This window comes from Sinocyclocheilus grahami, unplaced genomic scaffold, assembly GCF_001515645.1.
Source record: "Sinocyclocheilus grahami isolate Dianchi unplaced genomic scaffold, SAMN03320097.WGS_v1.1 scaffold517.1, whole genome shotgun sequence".
Classification (NCBI taxonomy): Eukaryota; Metazoa; Chordata; class Actinopteri; order Cypriniformes; family Cyprinidae; genus Sinocyclocheilus; species Sinocyclocheilus grahami.
The window spans coordinates 911,126-930,375 of NW_015505696.1; the positions used below are offsets into that span (position 1 = coordinate 911,126).

General features: G+C 35.0%; 1 protein-coding gene across 1 annotated transcript in view; it reads left to right on the forward strand.

Moving 5' to 3' along the window:
• The window catches only part of LOC107554864 (SZT2 subunit of KICSTOR complex), a 96,470-nt gene that overhangs the window by 68,609 nt on the left and 8,611 nt on the right, over positions 1-19,250 (forward strand). The window contains exons 60-67 of the mRNA XM_016237502.1: positions 3,139-3,406; positions 4,330-4,409; positions 5,538-5,663; positions 6,684-6,886; positions 8,603-8,708; positions 9,806-9,886; positions 10,867-10,941; positions 18,944-19,157. Of these exons, the coding sequence (XP_016092988.1) occupies positions 3,139-3,406; positions 4,330-4,409; positions 5,538-5,663; positions 6,684-6,886; positions 8,603-8,708; positions 9,806-9,886; positions 10,867-10,941; positions 18,944-19,157 (1,153 nt within the window). The remainder of the gene's footprint in view (positions 1-3,138; positions 3,407-4,329; positions 4,410-5,537; positions 5,664-6,683; positions 6,887-8,602; positions 8,709-9,805; positions 9,887-10,866; positions 10,942-18,943; positions 19,158-19,250) is intronic.

The following is a 19,250-nucleotide window of genomic DNA, read 5'->3' on the forward strand; positions in this document are numbered from 1 at the left end:
TAGATAGATAGATAGATAGATAGATAGATAGATAGATAGATAGATAGATGATAAAATAATTAATGGATGGATGGATGGATGGATAGATGATCAAATTATGGATGGATGGATGGATAGATAGATAATAAAAGGATAGATAGATAGATAGATAGATAGATAGATAGATAGATAGATAGATAGATAGATAGATAGATAGATAGATAGATAGATAGATATAGAAATAATATAGATGGGTAATAAATATATGGAACATAGATAGATAATAAATAAATGAAAATAGAATAAATTAATATTTAATGTCCATTTCTTTATTTATTCAGTTTTAAATAACTTTTTAAACCGCTTAAACAGCAGAGCAAGGAATGCATGAATTTATTAAAATGTATTCCTTACATGCCATGTCAGTCCTTGAGCACCTTCCAAATGCATAAATATAAGTCTCATATTTGGTTCAAAACTCAATTATACAGTTCAGTGTCATTATATAAAAATATGAGCACCAAAGACCTTGTTGACCAATCAGAATCGAGCATTTCTGAGAGTGTTTTGTACAGAATCCTGTTTTTGCAGCTGAGGAGTCTTCAGTCATGTTCTTCTCAAAATGAACCAGGTTTTTATTATCCAGTATGTCTATTTCAAGATGGACATCATCTGAATGATAGCTTGCAAGTGACGTGAGTCAGTTCATTCATAAGACTAGGTTTGATTCAAGCTGGTAAATAATTGTGAGTTTTTGAATTACTCATTTAAAGAGTAAAATTCATAATCTCAGGTCCAGTATTGGTTAATCGCACTGCAATGCTTAACTAAATGATGGCGTTTTAGTTAAGCTTGACCTCAGCATTATGGGTGAACATCAGGGAAAACAAACCAAATGCTACAAAACTTCTTTAAATGACTTGTTTAAAGCGATGCTCGTCTGTGTTTGTGTGTGGGAGCAGATCAGCACAAACCCATGAGATTCTTCTCCAGAATAAAGACCGTTCCTTCTGGTGTGATTTAGACGCGTTGAGTTTCCGGCAGGCAGTCAGTAGGGTTTGAGCCGTTGTTTGTGGGTGAGAATATCTGGAGTTTAGTCTGTCAGATGATACGAGCTCTCTGCAGCGGTGGACTCTAATATCACTTCGCTCATCGTTTGTCTGTGTCTGTCCTTAAGGAAACAGATTGAGGGAGAGATGCCACAGAGATCAGCCCCTGTCGGCTCTTTAGTTTGTGTGTTGGGCCTTTGTGTATATGTACGTGAGAAAACAAAAAAAATAAGAGAAATTTAATGGTGGGACTGATTTAGCTGCTGACTTGAGTTTCTAAGTTTAGAGCGTCACTATTGATTATATAAATAATCAGCTAAATATTTTAGTGATTAATGGAGCACCATAAATACTTCAGCATCAATACGTACTAAATTATAAAGATACAATGCTGTTTGAAAATTTGGGGTTGGTTTAAGATTTATACATTTTGTAATGATGCAAGTTTCAGTTATGTGCATTTTGTTTATGCTTTATTTGTTGTTTGTTTTTCCAAATAAAATTTGATATAAATTGTTCAAAATCCATTGTTGCCACGTCACTTGTAATAGTAGCACAAAGTAACCAGAGAGGATACAAATGGTATTGTCTTGTGTTTTAACTAAAGAGTCTGCAGTACTATATAGTGAACGTTGGGAATGCTTTCAAACTTTTCTCTCTTCACTTGACTGAGTTTTTAATCACATGCCTGCATAATTTAGCAATTTTAGTAGATCGGAAATATGTGTTCAAAAAGATCACACACACTTTATCATGTTATTGAAGTACAAATAAACTGAACATCTACATTTGCCTAGAAAGTGAAGGACAGAACTCTTTTATTTCCTCGTCAGTGGCTCCACACTTCTGTTCTCTTAATGAATGCTAGCAGGAGGCGGATCCAACATAGCAGAAAATTTGCCCTAACCGTCAATCATCTGTCAGAGTCCCAGAGGGCGGAGTTCAGGCGCTTAAGTTCGGGCACATGGGCATCTGCTCCAGCTTCTTTTAGAAAAGCCTCCAACTCACCCTGAAGGACTTTAACTAGTCTTCCAAACACTAACTCACCCAAAAGTTCCCACAAGAAGAGAGGCAAGGTCTTCAGAAGGAGTTTGGTTAGTTCTTCTCTCTTGTGCTCTGATCAGCTGCGTGTTAATCGGTGGTCTTGAGGAAAGGCCCTCATGCTGGCGTGATCTCTGCGTGTCAGTGAGTTTAACGCTGATGAACACGAAGTTTGACATCAAATCTCAGCGTCTGTGAGTGAGTTTCTGAAGGCTGATGAGAGCTGAGCTTTGAATTCATACAGGGGAAATTCTGCTTTATGAAACATCTTTGGCTTTTCTTTCTTTCCTTTTGTTCGTTCTTCTGTTTGTACTTTTTCTTAATTTCATTTGGTCTTTCTTTCTTGCTATTTTTCATACTTTTTATACCTTTGTTCTTTCATTTTTCTTTTTGTACTTGCATAATTTTTTTTCTTTGTTTTGTTCGTACTTTCATATACTATATATCTTTTTTTTTTGTAAGTAACTTTAATCATGTTTATTTTTCGCTCCATAATTTTCACAATCTTCTCATATTTTTCACAACAGTTTGTTTTTTGTTATTTTCCATATTTTTTCTTATTTCTTTTGTTTATACATTTTCATACTTTGTTCTTATTTGTATAGTTTTCTTTTGCAATTTTAAAAATTTTTTGTAATCTTTTTTTCTTTCTTTCATTTGTTCATACTTCTGTTTGTATTTTTCTTAATTTCTTCATTCCTTTGTTCATACTTTGTTCACCCTATTTTCAATTTTGTACATTTGTACTTGTTTTTTTTCTTTATACTTTCATATAGGTTTCTTTATATTTTGGTTCTTTTTTTTATTTTTTAACTCATTTTCTTTTGTCTGCTTCATAATTATCTTTTCATACTTTACACCTGTTGTTTTCTGTTATTTAATTCATACTTATAATGACTTTTGTAATTTTTTTCTTTCTTTCACTTATTTTTTCATTTATATCGATTTCTTTTTCATATATATATATATATATATATATATATTTTTTTTTTCTTTTTTTTTCTTGATAATCATTCATTGAGTGTTTAATTATTTATTCATCTGTCTCATGCATGTATTTGGTTGTTAGCAGGAGCCCAGCCCGTTCCTGAGCTCCACGATCGAAGCGGACGCTCTGTTGAGGAGTCCGGTTCCTCCGGCCGCGAGTAAGGATCCGGGTCGGATGGGCAGCTCTGCGCGTGCTCTTCCTCCTCTGGCCTTCCCCGGAGAACTCGTGCCCTTTGATGAAGCTCTGAGAGACGTGAGCACGGTGAGGCCCCTGACCAGTCAGGACGGACCCGATATAGTCACTCGCCATGGAGCCCAGCTACTGGAGGTCAAAGCTGCTGAACGCAGAGGTACACACACATCAACTCACACACACACGCAACTCACATCCACCATCACAGAGAGCGCGCTGTTCAGGAGTCAGAAAGAAAGAAAGAAAGCAAAGAGTATCAAAAAATGCAAAAAGTATGAAAAAGAAAATGAGCAAAAGAAAAAACATATGGAAAATATGAATTAAAGGGAAAAAAATGGTGTAAAAGTATAAAAAGAAAAGCAGATGTATGTATGAATCCAAGTACAAAATAAAGTACAAACTTATGAAAAACAAAAATAAAAAGAACCAAAAAATTATAAAAGTCCTTTCTGTCCAATTTTTAGTGTAAAGAAAGAAAGAAATGAAAGAACCAAAATATAATGAAAAGTATATGAAAGCATGAACAAAGAAATAAAAAAAGAAAAAAGAAAAAATGAATACAATAATGTACAAAAATAAAAGAAAGAAAAAGAACATAACGAGAATGAAAAAAATAATGAAAGACAATCTTACAAATAAGAAAACAATATTAAAACAAACAATATATAAACAAAAAGACCAAAATATGAAAGTATGAATTAAAGAACAAACAGGAAAAAAACAAAAACAGTTGAGAAAAAGTATCAAATAATTATGAAGCAAAAAAAAAATGCAAATGTGAATTAAAGTTATTTCCTAAAAACAACAATGAAAGAACAACAAAAGTATGTGAAAGTACGAATAAAATTAAGAAAAAAGAAAGCAACTGTAATTGTATGAAAAAAAATGGAAAGAAGTTAAAGAAAAGTATAAAAGGAAAGAAAGAGTTTAATTAAGAAATTAAGAAAAAGTACAAACAGAAGCGCAAACGGAAAGAAAGAAAGAGAAAGAAGAAAGAAATGATTGTGGCATAATTTGAAATCTGAACCTCAGCCACAGAGAGCATGTGATTTATTCTGAGCTCTGTCTTGTGTGTTGCAGAGCTGGAGAGACAGATGAAGATTGAGAATCTGTTTGTGACGTGGCAGCAGCGCTCGGCTCAGTCCAACATGCCCATCTCTGTGAGTTCACACAGCCTCTGCGCCGAGAGATACTGTGTGATGGGTATTTTCCATCACACTCTCAGAGCATGATTTTCCCAGCGGCTCATCGGGTCCAGATTCATCCCAGTGCGCTGATCCTCTGCCTCACACACACACACACACACACACACACACACACACATGCAGATCCTCGTCTGTGTGTAAAGCCCGGTTGGGTCTAATGAGATGTGGCGAGGACATTAGGAGACGCTGTAGTGTGTGAGATGCCTCTGTCATTGGCTGTGATCGCACTACTTTGAGGCTCTTTCACACTGCTGAGATCCAGACAAATGTGTTGTTATTATACTGCAGGTCACCGCTACTGTAAGTACAGTACCATTCAAAAGTTTGGGGTCAGTAAGATGTTTTTGTTGTTGAAAGAAATTAATTCTTGTATTCAGCAAGGATGCATTAAATGGATCAAAAGTGACAGTAAAGACATTTATAATATTACGAAAGATTTCGGTTTCAAATAAATGCTGTTCTTTTGAACTTTCTATTCATTAAAGAATCCTGAAAAAAAAATATTACATATTCCACAAAAATATCAACATTGATAATAATCAGAAATGTTTCTTGAGCAGCAAATCAGCATATTATACTGATTTCTGAAGACTGGAGTAATGGTGCTGAAAATTCAACTTTGATCACAGGAATAAATTACATTTTACAATATATTCACACAGAAAACAGTTATTTTACATTTTAATAATATTTCACAATATTACTGATTTTTATGTATTTAAGTATTTATTATAAACAAATAAATGCAGCCTTGATGAGCGGAGGAGACTTCAAAAATATTACAAATCTTACTGGCCTCTTTGAACTGTAGTGTATATTCACGGTATATACTGATTGTAAATTTTCCAGATACAAACCATTGGTTGAGTCAGTGTGTCGAACAGGTTTTGATCAATGCTTTAAAAGCACCACAGACTTTTTAGGATAAAATCAGCATATTAAACTGGGATGGAATGTATTTACACACTGAAAACGTTACACACTTCACCTTTATAAAACAATAGCTGTTGCAGCAAATGAAGGAATTCTGGGTGTAAATCTGGAAACGCTCTCTCCGTGTGTCTGGTGTGTGTCTGTGCTCAGGTGGCGGATCTGGACACACTGAAGCAGTCCTCTCGACTGGTCCATTACTGCGCCACTCCGCTGCTCTTCGACCCTGTCTTCCGGAAACAGATTCAAGAGGAACAGCTGCCTCAGCCCCAGATGAAGGTCTCTCTTTCTTCCTCTTCATCTTCCTCCTCCTCCTCCTGCGGAGTCTGGCTGCTGGTTCACACTGCATTTATAAATACCATCATCTTGAAGCCTGATTTAGGGTTAGAAGTTCAAATCCCTGACCATACGTATAACCCTAATAATAATAATAATAAACATAAATACGAACCATATAATTCCATTGTGAGTGCATACAATTTTTTTTAATTAATTGTTTTACTTATTGTTTGTTTGTTATTAGTTTTGTTATTGCTATTATAATATTAAATGTTTAGGGTTGTTGTTTTTATTATTATTCAAGTTAATATAAATAATCATATTATACAAATTTTTTATTATTATAACATAATTATTGATGCTGTTATTATTATCGTTGTTATATTTAATAATAATGAATAATTAGTTAAAAATTATTAGTATTATTATTAACTATAACTGAACCATATAATTCCAGTGTAAGTGCATATTTATTTATAGTTTTATTTTTTTATTAATTTATTTATTGTTTGTTATTGTTACTGTTTTTATTATTGTATGATTTAACTATTATTAAGGTCATTATTATTATTATTATTGTCACCTCAGTCTAAATGCAAAACAGATCGTAAATTTCACCTCTATGTAATTACATGTGTCAGGTGTGATAATGAGCACACGTGTGTCAGCGTATCACCAGAATAATCATGATTTTGTTGTTGATGATTGAAGTGGCATAGAGGCAAGTCTCATATATAAATATATATTTATATATATCTCATATATATTTTATATAAAGATAGCACAGGCACACTGTGCACCTGTATACTCCAAATTTTCTCTGAATTTTAGATTGACCCACACTAAATCATGTCATACAAAAACATGCAGTTGCTCGCTTTTCCCGCCTAAGTGGACAGCTTTAGGCTCAATATAGACCAGACTTTATGCTGATAGTCAAAAGTCTGGCTGTGTAGTGAATTCAGTTTAGATTTTCTGTTCGGTTTCATTGTCTGGCACACTCTCGTTCTCGGCTTACAGAAGCGGCATCGCTCCAGTGACTCCACGGCGTCCGGCCGCGATCGCAGCTACAGCACGGATTCTGCAGACATGCGTCCGAGTCGATTGAAGGAGGAGCCGTGGCTGCAGGAGATCTCCAGCATGTTCCTGCAGCAATATGTGCAGTATCTGCAGAGCATGGGCTTCATCCTGGTGCAGGTCCGGCCGCAGTCACCCGCTCGCAGGTCTGTGTCCTGCAGAAAATCACTACGGATGCGTTCAGGTCATGTTGGAAAGATCAGATTTATGAGTTGTGCGCAACAGAAACAGTAACCTAAAAATGGTCACATCTAAATGAACTAGTTTAATTCAAGTCAAAAATATTATAATCACTGAATCAACCTAGATATAATAATTTATACCAACAATATTCATTTTTATGGGTTAAATCGGGTCAAAATGGCTCTTTAAAGGGATAGTTCACCCAAAAATGTGCTATTAATTTACTCACCCTCAGGCCATCTAAGATGTAGGTGAATTTGAGAATTTAAAAAAAGCATAGCAAGTAACACCATGGCTCCTGACCCGTGGCTCCTGACGATATATTGAGGTCTTACGAAGCGAAATGATCAGTCTGTGCAAGAAACTGAACAATATTTACTAAATCGGTACCTGTAATCCAGAGCCTCAGTCAGACGGTCCAGAGTGATGTTCGATTCACAAATGAATCATTCTTTTGAACTGGTTATCTTTAGTGAACAGGTTAAACCAGTTTGCCAAATCGGACTGAACCATCTGAAACAATACGCAGTTTACAGATCTACAAGTTACTCAATCAAAACTCACTTTTAGACGCCTGACAGTCACTCCGACACAAAATGAGCCAAAATACTGGCATATATCTACATCTCTCTCTCTCTCTCTACATATATATATATGTATGTATGTAATAGGCAGAAATATAGTATTGTACTTTTTTGTTTCTATGCAAACATAAGTAATGTTGCATAAAATGCATAGGAGATACTCATGAGATCATTAGAATACAGTGAGTACAAAAAAAGGATAAAAACGCGATATTACTCTTTACAGCTGATTAAAAAATAATCATTTGAAAATTAGTCACAGTGAACTCTCTATTTGTACATAGCCTATTAATGTATTAACAATATAGAGACAACAGTTTATAAACTATGAATTAACTAGTAACTATTAGTTTGCAAATGATTTATAAGCGTTTTATTACTGTATACTTATTATGTAGCACTTAAAGTGATTTTTATATATATATAATTAAACTAAGCATGCATGTACAAAATACCATAGTGTTATATTAGAATACATAACGATTCAAAAAGTACCACCTTCATAAATGGAACGAAAACAGAAAAAAAGCACCTGATGCACATTCTTTATTTATCATTTTGGAGATTGAAATGGAATTTCTCATTGAATTTTATATAGAAAATGTACATCGCCATCTTCCTCTGAACAAAGTGACGTCTTCCCAACTCGTTAATTCGACCTTTCCAGGAGGACTTGAATGTGATGCATGTTTCCGGATATCAAACAAGTGGTTTTGAACTGTGCATTTCAGTCATAAACACTGTTATTCACTTCACTCTTTCTGTCACAGAGCATTTAGCCTGCATTTACGTCAAGGTAAATTTGTGAAAATAGCTTTTATACCAACCAAACTGTAACGTCAAACATGACGTTTGTATGAAAACTTTAGTCATTTGGCGACAATAAGTTCAAGAATGAGTGCTTTTTGCTGAAGGCAGGTGTCTGTACAGTGTGTGTGTGTGATGTGCTAATGCTGGACACACTGCATTAAGCAGCAGGAGCGTGTGATTCAGTGTGATCGGCAGCGTGAGGGCCGCGTTACTGACGGGGTCAGATGCCCAATGGACTGCACACACACACATGCTCTCTCACTCTCTCTCTCATTCTCTCTGCAGCATCGCTCGAGCCCGAGCCGCCATGCTGAGTTCTTTATCCACTGAAGGCAGATCATCCTTCTCCTCTTTCTCATATAATAAGCAGAAGAGTGAAGACAGCCCCAAGGTACTTTATCTGCTCATCCATATTCAACCATTCAGTCACACTCCAGTTTTTCTTAATTCACATCTAAATTTCACATGCATTTCTTTATGTGTATCACAGTTCAAAGACACACACACACGCATTCGCCCCATTTCCATTGACACACTCCTTATCCCCTTCTGAATCCTATCTGAGTAAAGGCAAACATCATATTTGAAGAAAGGGTAAAAAGATGAAAATAAAATCTTTACATAAATAGGCTGTTTAATGAGACCTTAAATGAATAATTCACCCAAAAATGAAATTTCTTGCAATTTTTGCTTTCCATGTGATGGGTTTTGAAATGTCATCAGATTTGACATCATTGTTTGGTCAAAAGACACCAATGATGTTTAATGTAATAAAAAAATAGTATATAATAATAAATAATAAATAAATTGTTAAAAAATGAAAATAACAAAATGTGAAACCACTTAAATAGTGTGTGAAATCATTGTTTTTAATAACGTGCAACACAATTTTCTGTTAACATTAAAAATGTGAACACTACCATTCAAAAGTTTGGAGTCAGTAATTGTTTTTTATGTTTTTGAAAGAAGTCTCTTCTGCTCAGCAAGGCTATATTTGTTTGATTAAAAATACAGTAAAATCAGTAATATTGTGAAATATTATTATAATTTAAAATAACTGTTTTCTATTTGAATATATATTTAAGATCTAATTTATTTATGTATGACAATCTTAATTTTTTTTTAGCAGTTGTTTCTGATTATTATCAATGCTGAAAACAGTTTGTGCTGCTTCATATTTTTGTGGAAACGGTGATACATTTTTTTCAGGATTCTTTGATGAACAGCAAGTTCAAAAGAACAGTATTTATTTAAAATATTATTATTTTGTAATATTATAAATGCCTTTACTGTCACTTTTGAACAATTTAATACATCTTTGCTGAATAAAAATATTAATTTCTTTTTAAAAATCTTACTGACCCTAATATTTGAACAGTAATACATCTGTAATAAAATGACTTGCACCAGCTCCACTGCTATAGAGAATGGCTAACACACACACACACACACAGACACTGATTGTGTGCTTTCTGCGTCTCTCAGCAGAGCAATGCATCCAGCTCGGCATCATATCACCTGCAGAGGGCGCTGCCAGGAGGAATCGTCCTGATGGAGCTGGCTTTTCAGGTGAGACCTTCATGTGTCTGTGTGTCTCACATAGAATCGCCCCTTTTAGCACATCAGCCGAGAGCAAACGCTGGGCTTTTCACAGGAACGCTGTGAAAGTCTTAGCGGACGCTGAGGAGAGAGATGTTTAATGGATTCTGCCTCGCTCTGGCGCTATTTATGCTTATTAATATTTGAACACACAGAATCAACAGCAAGGAAACACTGCGTCATCATCTGATCTCCAGCTCTGCTCATGTCTAATATCTCTCTCAACTCAATGTCAAATTAATTTAATGGCATAGGTCTGTCAAAGTTAACGTGTCAACATATGCTATTAATAACAGTTTTGTTCTGATCGAAATCTCTGTTTACCCACGAGTAAAACACCAGTCATGCATAGAAATTTTCAACACCAGCAGATTACTTATGCATGAATCAGTGGCAAAAATACAAGTCCATAAATTGTGCTGAAAGTTGTATGTATGTATGCATGTATTTATTTATTTATTGCCAGAGTTGCATTCCCTGTGTTAATAATTCTAATAATAATAATAGAAATAATGATGATAATAATACATTTATTATTTTTATTATTATTATTATTATTATTGGTTTGTTATTATTCAAATCACAAATCTGAAATTTGAATAATAATAATAATAATAATAATAATAAAGAAAATTAATGATAAGGTTCTGTCTTGTTTTAATAAATGGGTTCAGAATAGTGCTTATTTATTTATTTATGGGTGAAAAGTTTTTCTATTTCACAGGTGATTATAAAAGAGATATTTATATTTGTTCAGTTTGCTAATAATTATGATGATAATAACATAATAGTGTGCACAGACGAATCGTGGCCAGGCCAAATTAAGAAAGCAAATTAATTAATTTTTTATTTATTTTGCCTTAAGAAGCTCCTGAATAAGGTGAACTATGCAGTTATGAATTTATCTACAGCTGATGCATAAATCTTATCATATTCTGACTCTGTTGCAGGGCTGTTATTTCTGCGTGAAGCAGTTTGCATTAGAGTGCTCAAGGATCCCCATGGGTCAGACGGTTAATTCTCAGGTAACACCATTTGCGCATTAAAAAAAACAACAGATAAGACCTGTGCATATGTGTTGAAGGAAGATAAAGTGAGAGTAAACGAGGTGTTTAAGAGCTCATGCTGTATTTCTGTGCATCTGTTGTAAGTGCCTGCTTGTAATCTCTGTGGATGTTTAATATGAGCAACAAGCAGCAATCATCTCCTTTGTTAGCAGGATTCACTGGTCAAATGTCTGTCTCTTTCGCTCTGATGGCGTGTTTAATGTGCAGTGGGTCCAGGTTGGCTCTAAATGAGGAGTAATTAAGTGTAAATATTTGTAAGTCTCCAGATGTTTCTCAGCAGGAAGGCTCTGATTTCTTCCAGAAGCCCATAAGGTGTCTCCAGTCACAGCTGCTCATATCCAGCAATTAAGTCATCAGCGTGTTTGTTTGCTTGTTTGTAAGTGCAGATTCTTCAGACTGAGCTTGAGGGCAAACAGGCAGAAAAGTCACAAGGACCCAGCAACTTTATATTTGTTCTGTTAGAATCCATAGTATTCGATTGCGTCAACAAACATTCCCAGCTGCCCGTTTGGTGTTATTTTTCATAAGGAATGAACAATCCAGTTATTGTTAATTATTCTGCTATGTTAATGCTACTTTTTGTTCCTGGAGAACCAAATATATCCACTTCCTGTAGAAGGATAAAGTAACATTTTCATGAAAAATCAGCAAATCCTCTTGAAGTCAGACGTGTTACACCTGTATTTAAAGGTCATAGTCAGGAAACTGTGCCATTTGTTACTGCTGAACTTTCATGAAATCATATTTTCATATCTTGGGCTCAAAGTATTAGTGCCGTTACGCCATATACATTAGTGAAGCTAGCTAATGCTAGTGCTTTTTCCCCAGTGGTCAATAAATATTACTGTTATTGTTTTCTCACAATTACAGTAGCAACGGTTCCCTTTCAGTCGGTCACTCTCGACGTCACGTCGGAGGACCGACGAAATTGGGATCTCGCTTAGAGGGACCAATCTACTTCGAGTGTAAACTAAACGAGCCAATGCAAATTGGCATGCGATTATTGCATCCAGCTGCTGCTGATCACAGCGTGAGTATAAGTAGGCAGCAGGTGCAGCGCATATTCAGCTTTTCGCTTCGGAGCCGAGCGATCACATCGTTCTGCTCCTGACTACTCTACTACGCTGTGATCAGCAGCAGCTGGATGCAATAATCGCATGCCAATTTGCATTGGCTCGTTTAGTTTACACTCGAAGTAGATTGGTCCCTCTAAGCGAGATCCCAATTTCGTCGGTCCTCCGACGTGACGTCTCCGTTCCCTCCTTCAGGGAACGAGGGTTACATACGTAACCGAGACGTTATTTATTGTCATTAAAGCGATGACAATGTCTGCTTTATCCTTCTATAATAAGTGGATATATTTGGTTCTCCAGGAACAAAAACATAGCATAAAAACATGAATATAGCAGAATAATTAACAATACCTTGACTGTTCATTCCTTATGAAAAAGTGATTGACGCAGAGGTGTAAAATTAACAACTGAAAATAAGTGAGACAAAGGTTAAAAAAAATGAAAATGAAATGAGGCTCAAAAGTAATTTCGAACAATAAACATAAAAAAAATAAATGTTTAGTAAAATGTATAAAATAGAAAAACAATAATAATAAATAAAACCAAAATGGGATGTGAATGTTGAAAAACAAAAAACAAGTACCATTGAATTCAGTTTTATAAGACGTTACAAGAAACCCAGACTAAAAATATGTTTTAAATTTAGATTATTATTAATAAAAAATATATACATTAATTGCATTAATATATTTTAAATGAATTATATTTCTTTTGTAAGCCATAAACCATTTTATGATAACCCTGTTATATATATATATATATATATATATATATATATATATATGGAATATCAGTTAATTTTTTCACAAAAACATTTAATTTATATATATATATATATATATATATATATATATATATATGGAATATCAGTTAATTTTATCACAAAAACATTTAATTGGTTATATATACAGTTGTATGTCAGTGAGATGCACAAATGGCAGTGTTTTCTGAGCATGAATAATCATAGTGAAGTTTTTTAATACTAAATATTTAGATTATTATCATTTTAATCATCTTCTCCCTGACATGTTACATTATAAATATATTTTTATATCATTAAATATACTTTTACTACTGCCAATACTTCTCCAGTCACTGTATTGCCAGATGAAGTTGATTTGTGGCACTGAATGTCATGAGAATACTTTCTATATATCTGACATTTATCAAGAGTTTGCTGCAGGAATTGAGAACAGTGGGAATAGATCACGATGTAACAGGAGCCATAAGAAGTGGATATTTAGCAGAGTTATTGAGTGAAAGGTCACGCCCGCTTCTCATCTATTCAGACTGCACACGCCTCATGCTCATCATTATTGATCATCTCATGTGACTTCCTGTAACACGCCCTCATACATAAGCGCAGTCTGTACTAGCGTGTGACAGTCAGCTTGTGCATGTGTGTTTTGTTCATTTGTGACCCTGGAGCACAAAACCAGTCTTAAGTCGCCGGGGCATATTTGTAGAAATAGCCAAAAATACATTGTATGTGTCAAAATTATTGATTTTTCTTTTATGCCAAAAATCATTAGGATATTAAGTAAAGATCATGTTCCATGAAGATATTTTGTAAATGTCCTACTGTAAATATATAAAAACTTAATTTTTGATTAGTAATATGCATGGCTAAGAATTTAATTTGGACAGATTTAAAGGTGATTTTATCAATATTTAGATTTTTTTGCACCCTCAGATTCCAATTTTTCAAATAGTTGTATATTGGCCAAATATTATCCTATCCTAACAAATCATACATCAATGGAAAGCTTATTTGTTCACCTTTCAGGTGATGTATAAATCTCAATTTCGAAAAATTGACCCTTATGATCTATTATGATATATTTGTGGTCCAGGGTCACATTTGTGTAAATTGACTTCTAACCTCTCTGTGTGGCATGTTTCTCATATGTCTGCCTCTGTTTGTTTGTGTGTGTCTCACTGTCCTGCATATGGCATGTGTGTGTGTGTGTGTGTGTGTGTGTGTGTGTGTGTGTGTGTGTGTGTTTGTCTACTCCCATCTCACTCTTTCTTTCGTGTGTGTGTGTGTGTGTCTCACTGTCCTGCATATGGTGTGTGTGTTGTGTGTGTGTGTGTGTGTGTCTAGTCCCATCTCACCCTTTCTTTCCATCAGGAGTCTCTTCTCAACAAACCTCCTAGCCAGCCATTCCCCGAGGTGCCCACGGCCTCTGACTCTGCGGTATGTCTCTGCATCCTCGGGGCGGGGCTCATCTCCCACCAATCAGGCTTCAGTCTTTCCCTCAGACTCCTCCCCCTTGTATTGCCTTGCTCCTCCCTTTCCTATTGCGGCCCCAATCACACCTTTCTGTGCGGTTCATTGAAAATCAGATGATTCCTTTCCATGTGTTTGTCTGTGTTTGTCCGCGGTGCATCTTGCCGGAAAGCCCCTCGAGGTGCTCGTGAATGTGGCATGTTCTGCGAGGTCACGGGGTCACTTTTCTCACAGCTCTGATAGGCCAATGATCTCTTTTTTTCTTTGCTCAATGATTATCCCTGATTTTCTTCAACTCTTGTTGCATCTTGATTTGGATCTGCTAGTTTCCTTTTAAGGGAATCATCAACTATAATTCTGAGGCAGTTCAATATATTATATTTTTCTTTATAGATAAGCTGAAGAAACAAATCTGATAATGCTAATTTTCTTTCATTTAATTTTGTAATGTTTTGGCTAATTTGGAACACTCATAATTTGCTTTTCACAACTAAACTGTTTCAAAATGAGGAAATCACAAATGCTATCTTCAAGTGGAGCATTTCCACTCAGTCTTGATTGCTTCCACTTGAAACAAGATAGGAAACAAAAGACTCAAAATCAACATAAATGCTTTGCTTGACCTATTTTACTTCCAAAATCTGGTGTATAAGATATCGATCTAGAAAATGTTGAGTGGGAATTGACTGGTTTGTGAAATGTGGAATGGAGTTTGTAGGTTTGAAATGCAAGATGGATTCATGATATTGACTGAAAAAAAAAAAAAATGCAGTTAATTTTTGTATTACACTTTATTTTAAGGTGAGATTGTAGAAATATTAATTAACTACGTATACTTACTATAGGGTTAAGGTTAGGGTTTGGGGTTACGCTGTATTTAATGGTGTTGTGATAAAGACCCTAACAGTCACAAGGAAGATCAAAATCACGGGAGCAAAGTTCACATTCAAAATGGTGTTTATTTCGAGCAGAAGTGCAAAATGTGCAAATAAACATGTTTAAGAGCTTAAAACAAAGATTATTAACAAAAACAGTCTGAAACCAGAACTGGCAAGTACTTAAAACAGTATTAACTCCCCTCCACAACATTGAGGCTGGTTACGCTTACACAGCAACTCAGTAATCTCGTTCAAGAGCTCTTATTCTGCCCTCCTCTCTCATACCACTAGTAACGGCCATCTTAAATCCACCTTTTTCCCGCTCATACAAATTGAAACATGATGCATGTGCATCATGCTGGTGCACCAAAGTTGGTTTACATGTAACATGTAATAAGTACACTAAAATAAAGTGTTACCGGGTTTGTTTTATTGTTAATTGCTTGTAATTGTGCATAATTTACTGTTATTATTACAGTAAGTGCATATAACACATGATAAGGACACTAAAATCAGGTGTTACCAGGTTTGGTTTAGGGTTAGTTACTTGTAATTATGCCTAATTTAACGTTATTACTACAGTAAGTGCGTATAACATATGATAAGGATACTAAAATAAGGTGTTACCGGCTTTGGTTTAGGGTTAGTTACTTGTAATTATGCATAATTTAACGTTATTACTACAGTAAGTGCGTATAACATATGATAAGGATACTAAAATAAGGTGTTACCGGCTTTGGTTTAGGGTTAGTTACTTGTAATTATGCATAATCCACTGTTATTACTACAGTAAGTGCATGTAACGTAAAAATTTATTTTAGTGTCCTTGTTACAAGGTTTGATTTAGTGGATAATTGCTTGTAATTACACACAGTATTACATGTTATCAGCTGTTATTACCACAGTAAGTGCATGTAACCTCTAGCTACACCTTAAAATAAAGTGTTACCAATTATTGCAATTTGACTAAAGAATTATTTGGAATAATGTGTACAAATAAAATTAATAAAAATAAGACAAGGTACGTTCATTAAAAAGTACCAATGTTTATGTCTAGTGTCATGGAAAGGTGATTTTGTGAGGTTACCAGGGCAGCCAGGTAGTAGTGAAAGTACACCGTATACAGTAAAAACTGTAAAAGTATGAAAGTAGAACACCTAGAACTCTCGAAGTGATGCCAAAGTCCCTTTAAGGAAAGTTCACTGAACGGTCACTCAAGTAATGCCTCGGGCAGCTGTTTCCAGCCATGCAAGTACAGCTTCATCTGATTGAACGGAGAAAAGCTAAAATTTGTATTTGTCAAAATTCTGTTTGTGATTTATTTCAGATCAATAAAATGTGACAAGAATTATATTATAGCTTAAAATCAGTGTTTCTTAAGTGCAAATCACTCAAAAACCAGCTAATGCACATGCATCATCAAGAGTAAACAAACAGTCTGTTTGCTATTTGAGCTCTAATGCATTCAGCTGCTTCATTGAGTGTACTGCTGCCTCTATCAAAAGGGATATTGGCTGTTTTACCTGTAGGGCAGGACTACAGCTGCCGTTATGATTGCTCTCATTTATATGTTCAAGTGGACAATCTCCTACATTTATAAAGCCTCTGGTGACATGTTACAGAGCTTGACCTGTGCAACTCGTGGCATCTGGGAAAACACCATAGCATTCAATGCAATGGAAAACGTCAAAGGGCTTCAATTCTCTGATTGTGGGTATTTGGTGTAATTAAGAGTATCATGAATGCAAACACAACATACTAACCACTGCAATCATAGCAAGCTGTGAACAGAGCCGTTTTCATGCACATGACTGAGAGGAGAATCGATATTATCTTTCCTCATAACTTTCAGTCAAATGGGCAGATTTCAAAATGTTGACGTGAAAAACGTTTCTCACGCAGGGATGAAAGGTGCAATTGCGCGAGCTGTTTTCTGCTTTCTGCAAATGGGACAGCCACGGCAGCGTCAAATGAACAGTGGTTTTTTTTTTTTAAACCTCGACTCTTTGATTTGATAAGACCTATTTGCATTTGTTCCAGGGTAATGGTCAGGATGAAAGCGGCAGCGGTAATAGCGTTTAGCCGTCGAATCCAGCGCCCTCCCCACCTCCTGCTCCCATTGTACTGTAATTACTCCTGCTCTCTCCCTCTGCAGTCATTTGCATTCACCACTAATGTTTTTGTAAACACGGCTTTGATGTGAGAGTTAATTAAATCGGATACATTTATTATGTTGATTGATATCACAGATGCTTTTAAAAAGACTCTTGTAAAGGTTTGGCAGGTCGCTGGTTTGCTCTTCACGAGTCAGCCACGTCGAGTTTTAGATGTGATGTCAGGTTTGAGGTGCGCTTGGGGGATTTTCACGAAACCCATCAAGAGCATGTCTGGTTCAGATTTCAGCTCCAAATCAAGCACCATTAAGATGGTGTGCATTGCGACTTCATTTCCATGACATTTACACAGTTTGCGAGATGCAAGAAGTTTCCACTGACAAGTAATTAGTCAGATCTCACAGAAAGTGAAAATGATGCGTGACACTGTCACAACCATTCACAACACATTTGATGTTTACTATATATGTTTTTAAAAATAAATTTATTTATTTTGTTCAAGAGTGGCATTTATTTATATTTATGCATTTATTTCAGTTTAATAGTGGCATGATATTTATTTTTATTTTTTGTTTAATATTGGAAGTTATTTATTTATTTAATTAGCAGTGGCATAATATTTATATTAGTGCTGTCAAACGATTAATTGCATCCAAAATACAAGTTTTTGTTTACATAATATATGAGTGTATACTGGGTTTATTTATTATGTACATTCAGTATATATTTTGAAAATATTTATATGTATATACATTTATATATTTATATTATTAGATTATATATAAATATATTTAATACATAAACGTAACATATTTTTCATAAATATATACATGCATGTGTTTGTATTTATATATAATCATAATAAATATACGCAGTACACACACATATATTATGTAAACAATTATTTTGGATGCGATTAATCATTTGACAGCTCTAATTTATAATTTCTAATTTGTTTAGAAGTGGGATTTATTTATTTGTTCATTCGTTTGTTTGTTTAATAGTGGCATACTATTTATATACTTTCTTAATTTATGAATTTGTTAAATTTTTGTTTGTTTGTTTGTTTATGTTTAATAGTGGCATATATATTTTAATTTTTTATTTATATATGTTTAATAGTGACTATTTCTTTATGTAGATGGTTTGATGTATTATATATGCAAATGTTTTGATGTATTATAGTCAGATTTTGGAGATATTATTACTATAATATGAAACGTACACTATTATATAAACGTATTACAGTAATGAAAATGTAATTAGTAATAATAGAACTTGAATGTATTACAGTGTAAAATCTGATTATTTGTCATGAAAATAATGTCACAAATCTAAATGGTCCTAAGCAACGGTTAATGTTTATGCAAAATATAATTTCATATTTATTTTCTTTTGATGTGGGGTTGAAATGTGGCCTGGACATGTTTTTTTTCGGGCAGACTTCGATGTGAGGCTGCTTTCATTTGACCATCTGTAGAGAAACTATTTCATTAGGTTTTGAGGATCTGGAGTTGATGGGATGATGTTCCTGCTACTGCTTGCGTTCTTCCTCTGGGGTTCTGATGCCTTTGATCCGAGGGGTCTCTCGCAGGTGATGTGGAGTGATGCAGCGGTGTGTTCTGCTCCTGCAGTAACTGTGTTCATGTGTGTTTCTGCCCTCAGCTGTCCATGCTGTTCACCGAGGAGTGCGATAAGGTGCGGGATCTGATGCACGTTCACTCCTTCAGCTACGACTTCCACCTGCGTGTGGTGCATCAGTACCTCGTGGGCTGTCACATGACCCTGCGGCAGGGGTACCAGCTCACGGCCTTTCTGGAGGACTTCATCGCCCATCACCCCGACATACCAAAGTTCGGACGCAACCACGTCTTCCAGGGTGAGCGCATGTCAGAAACAGCCATCTATTTCAACTTTAGCACATTTAGCACAAATACAGTTGATTGTATTTTTATTTTTGTGTTTTTCTTGT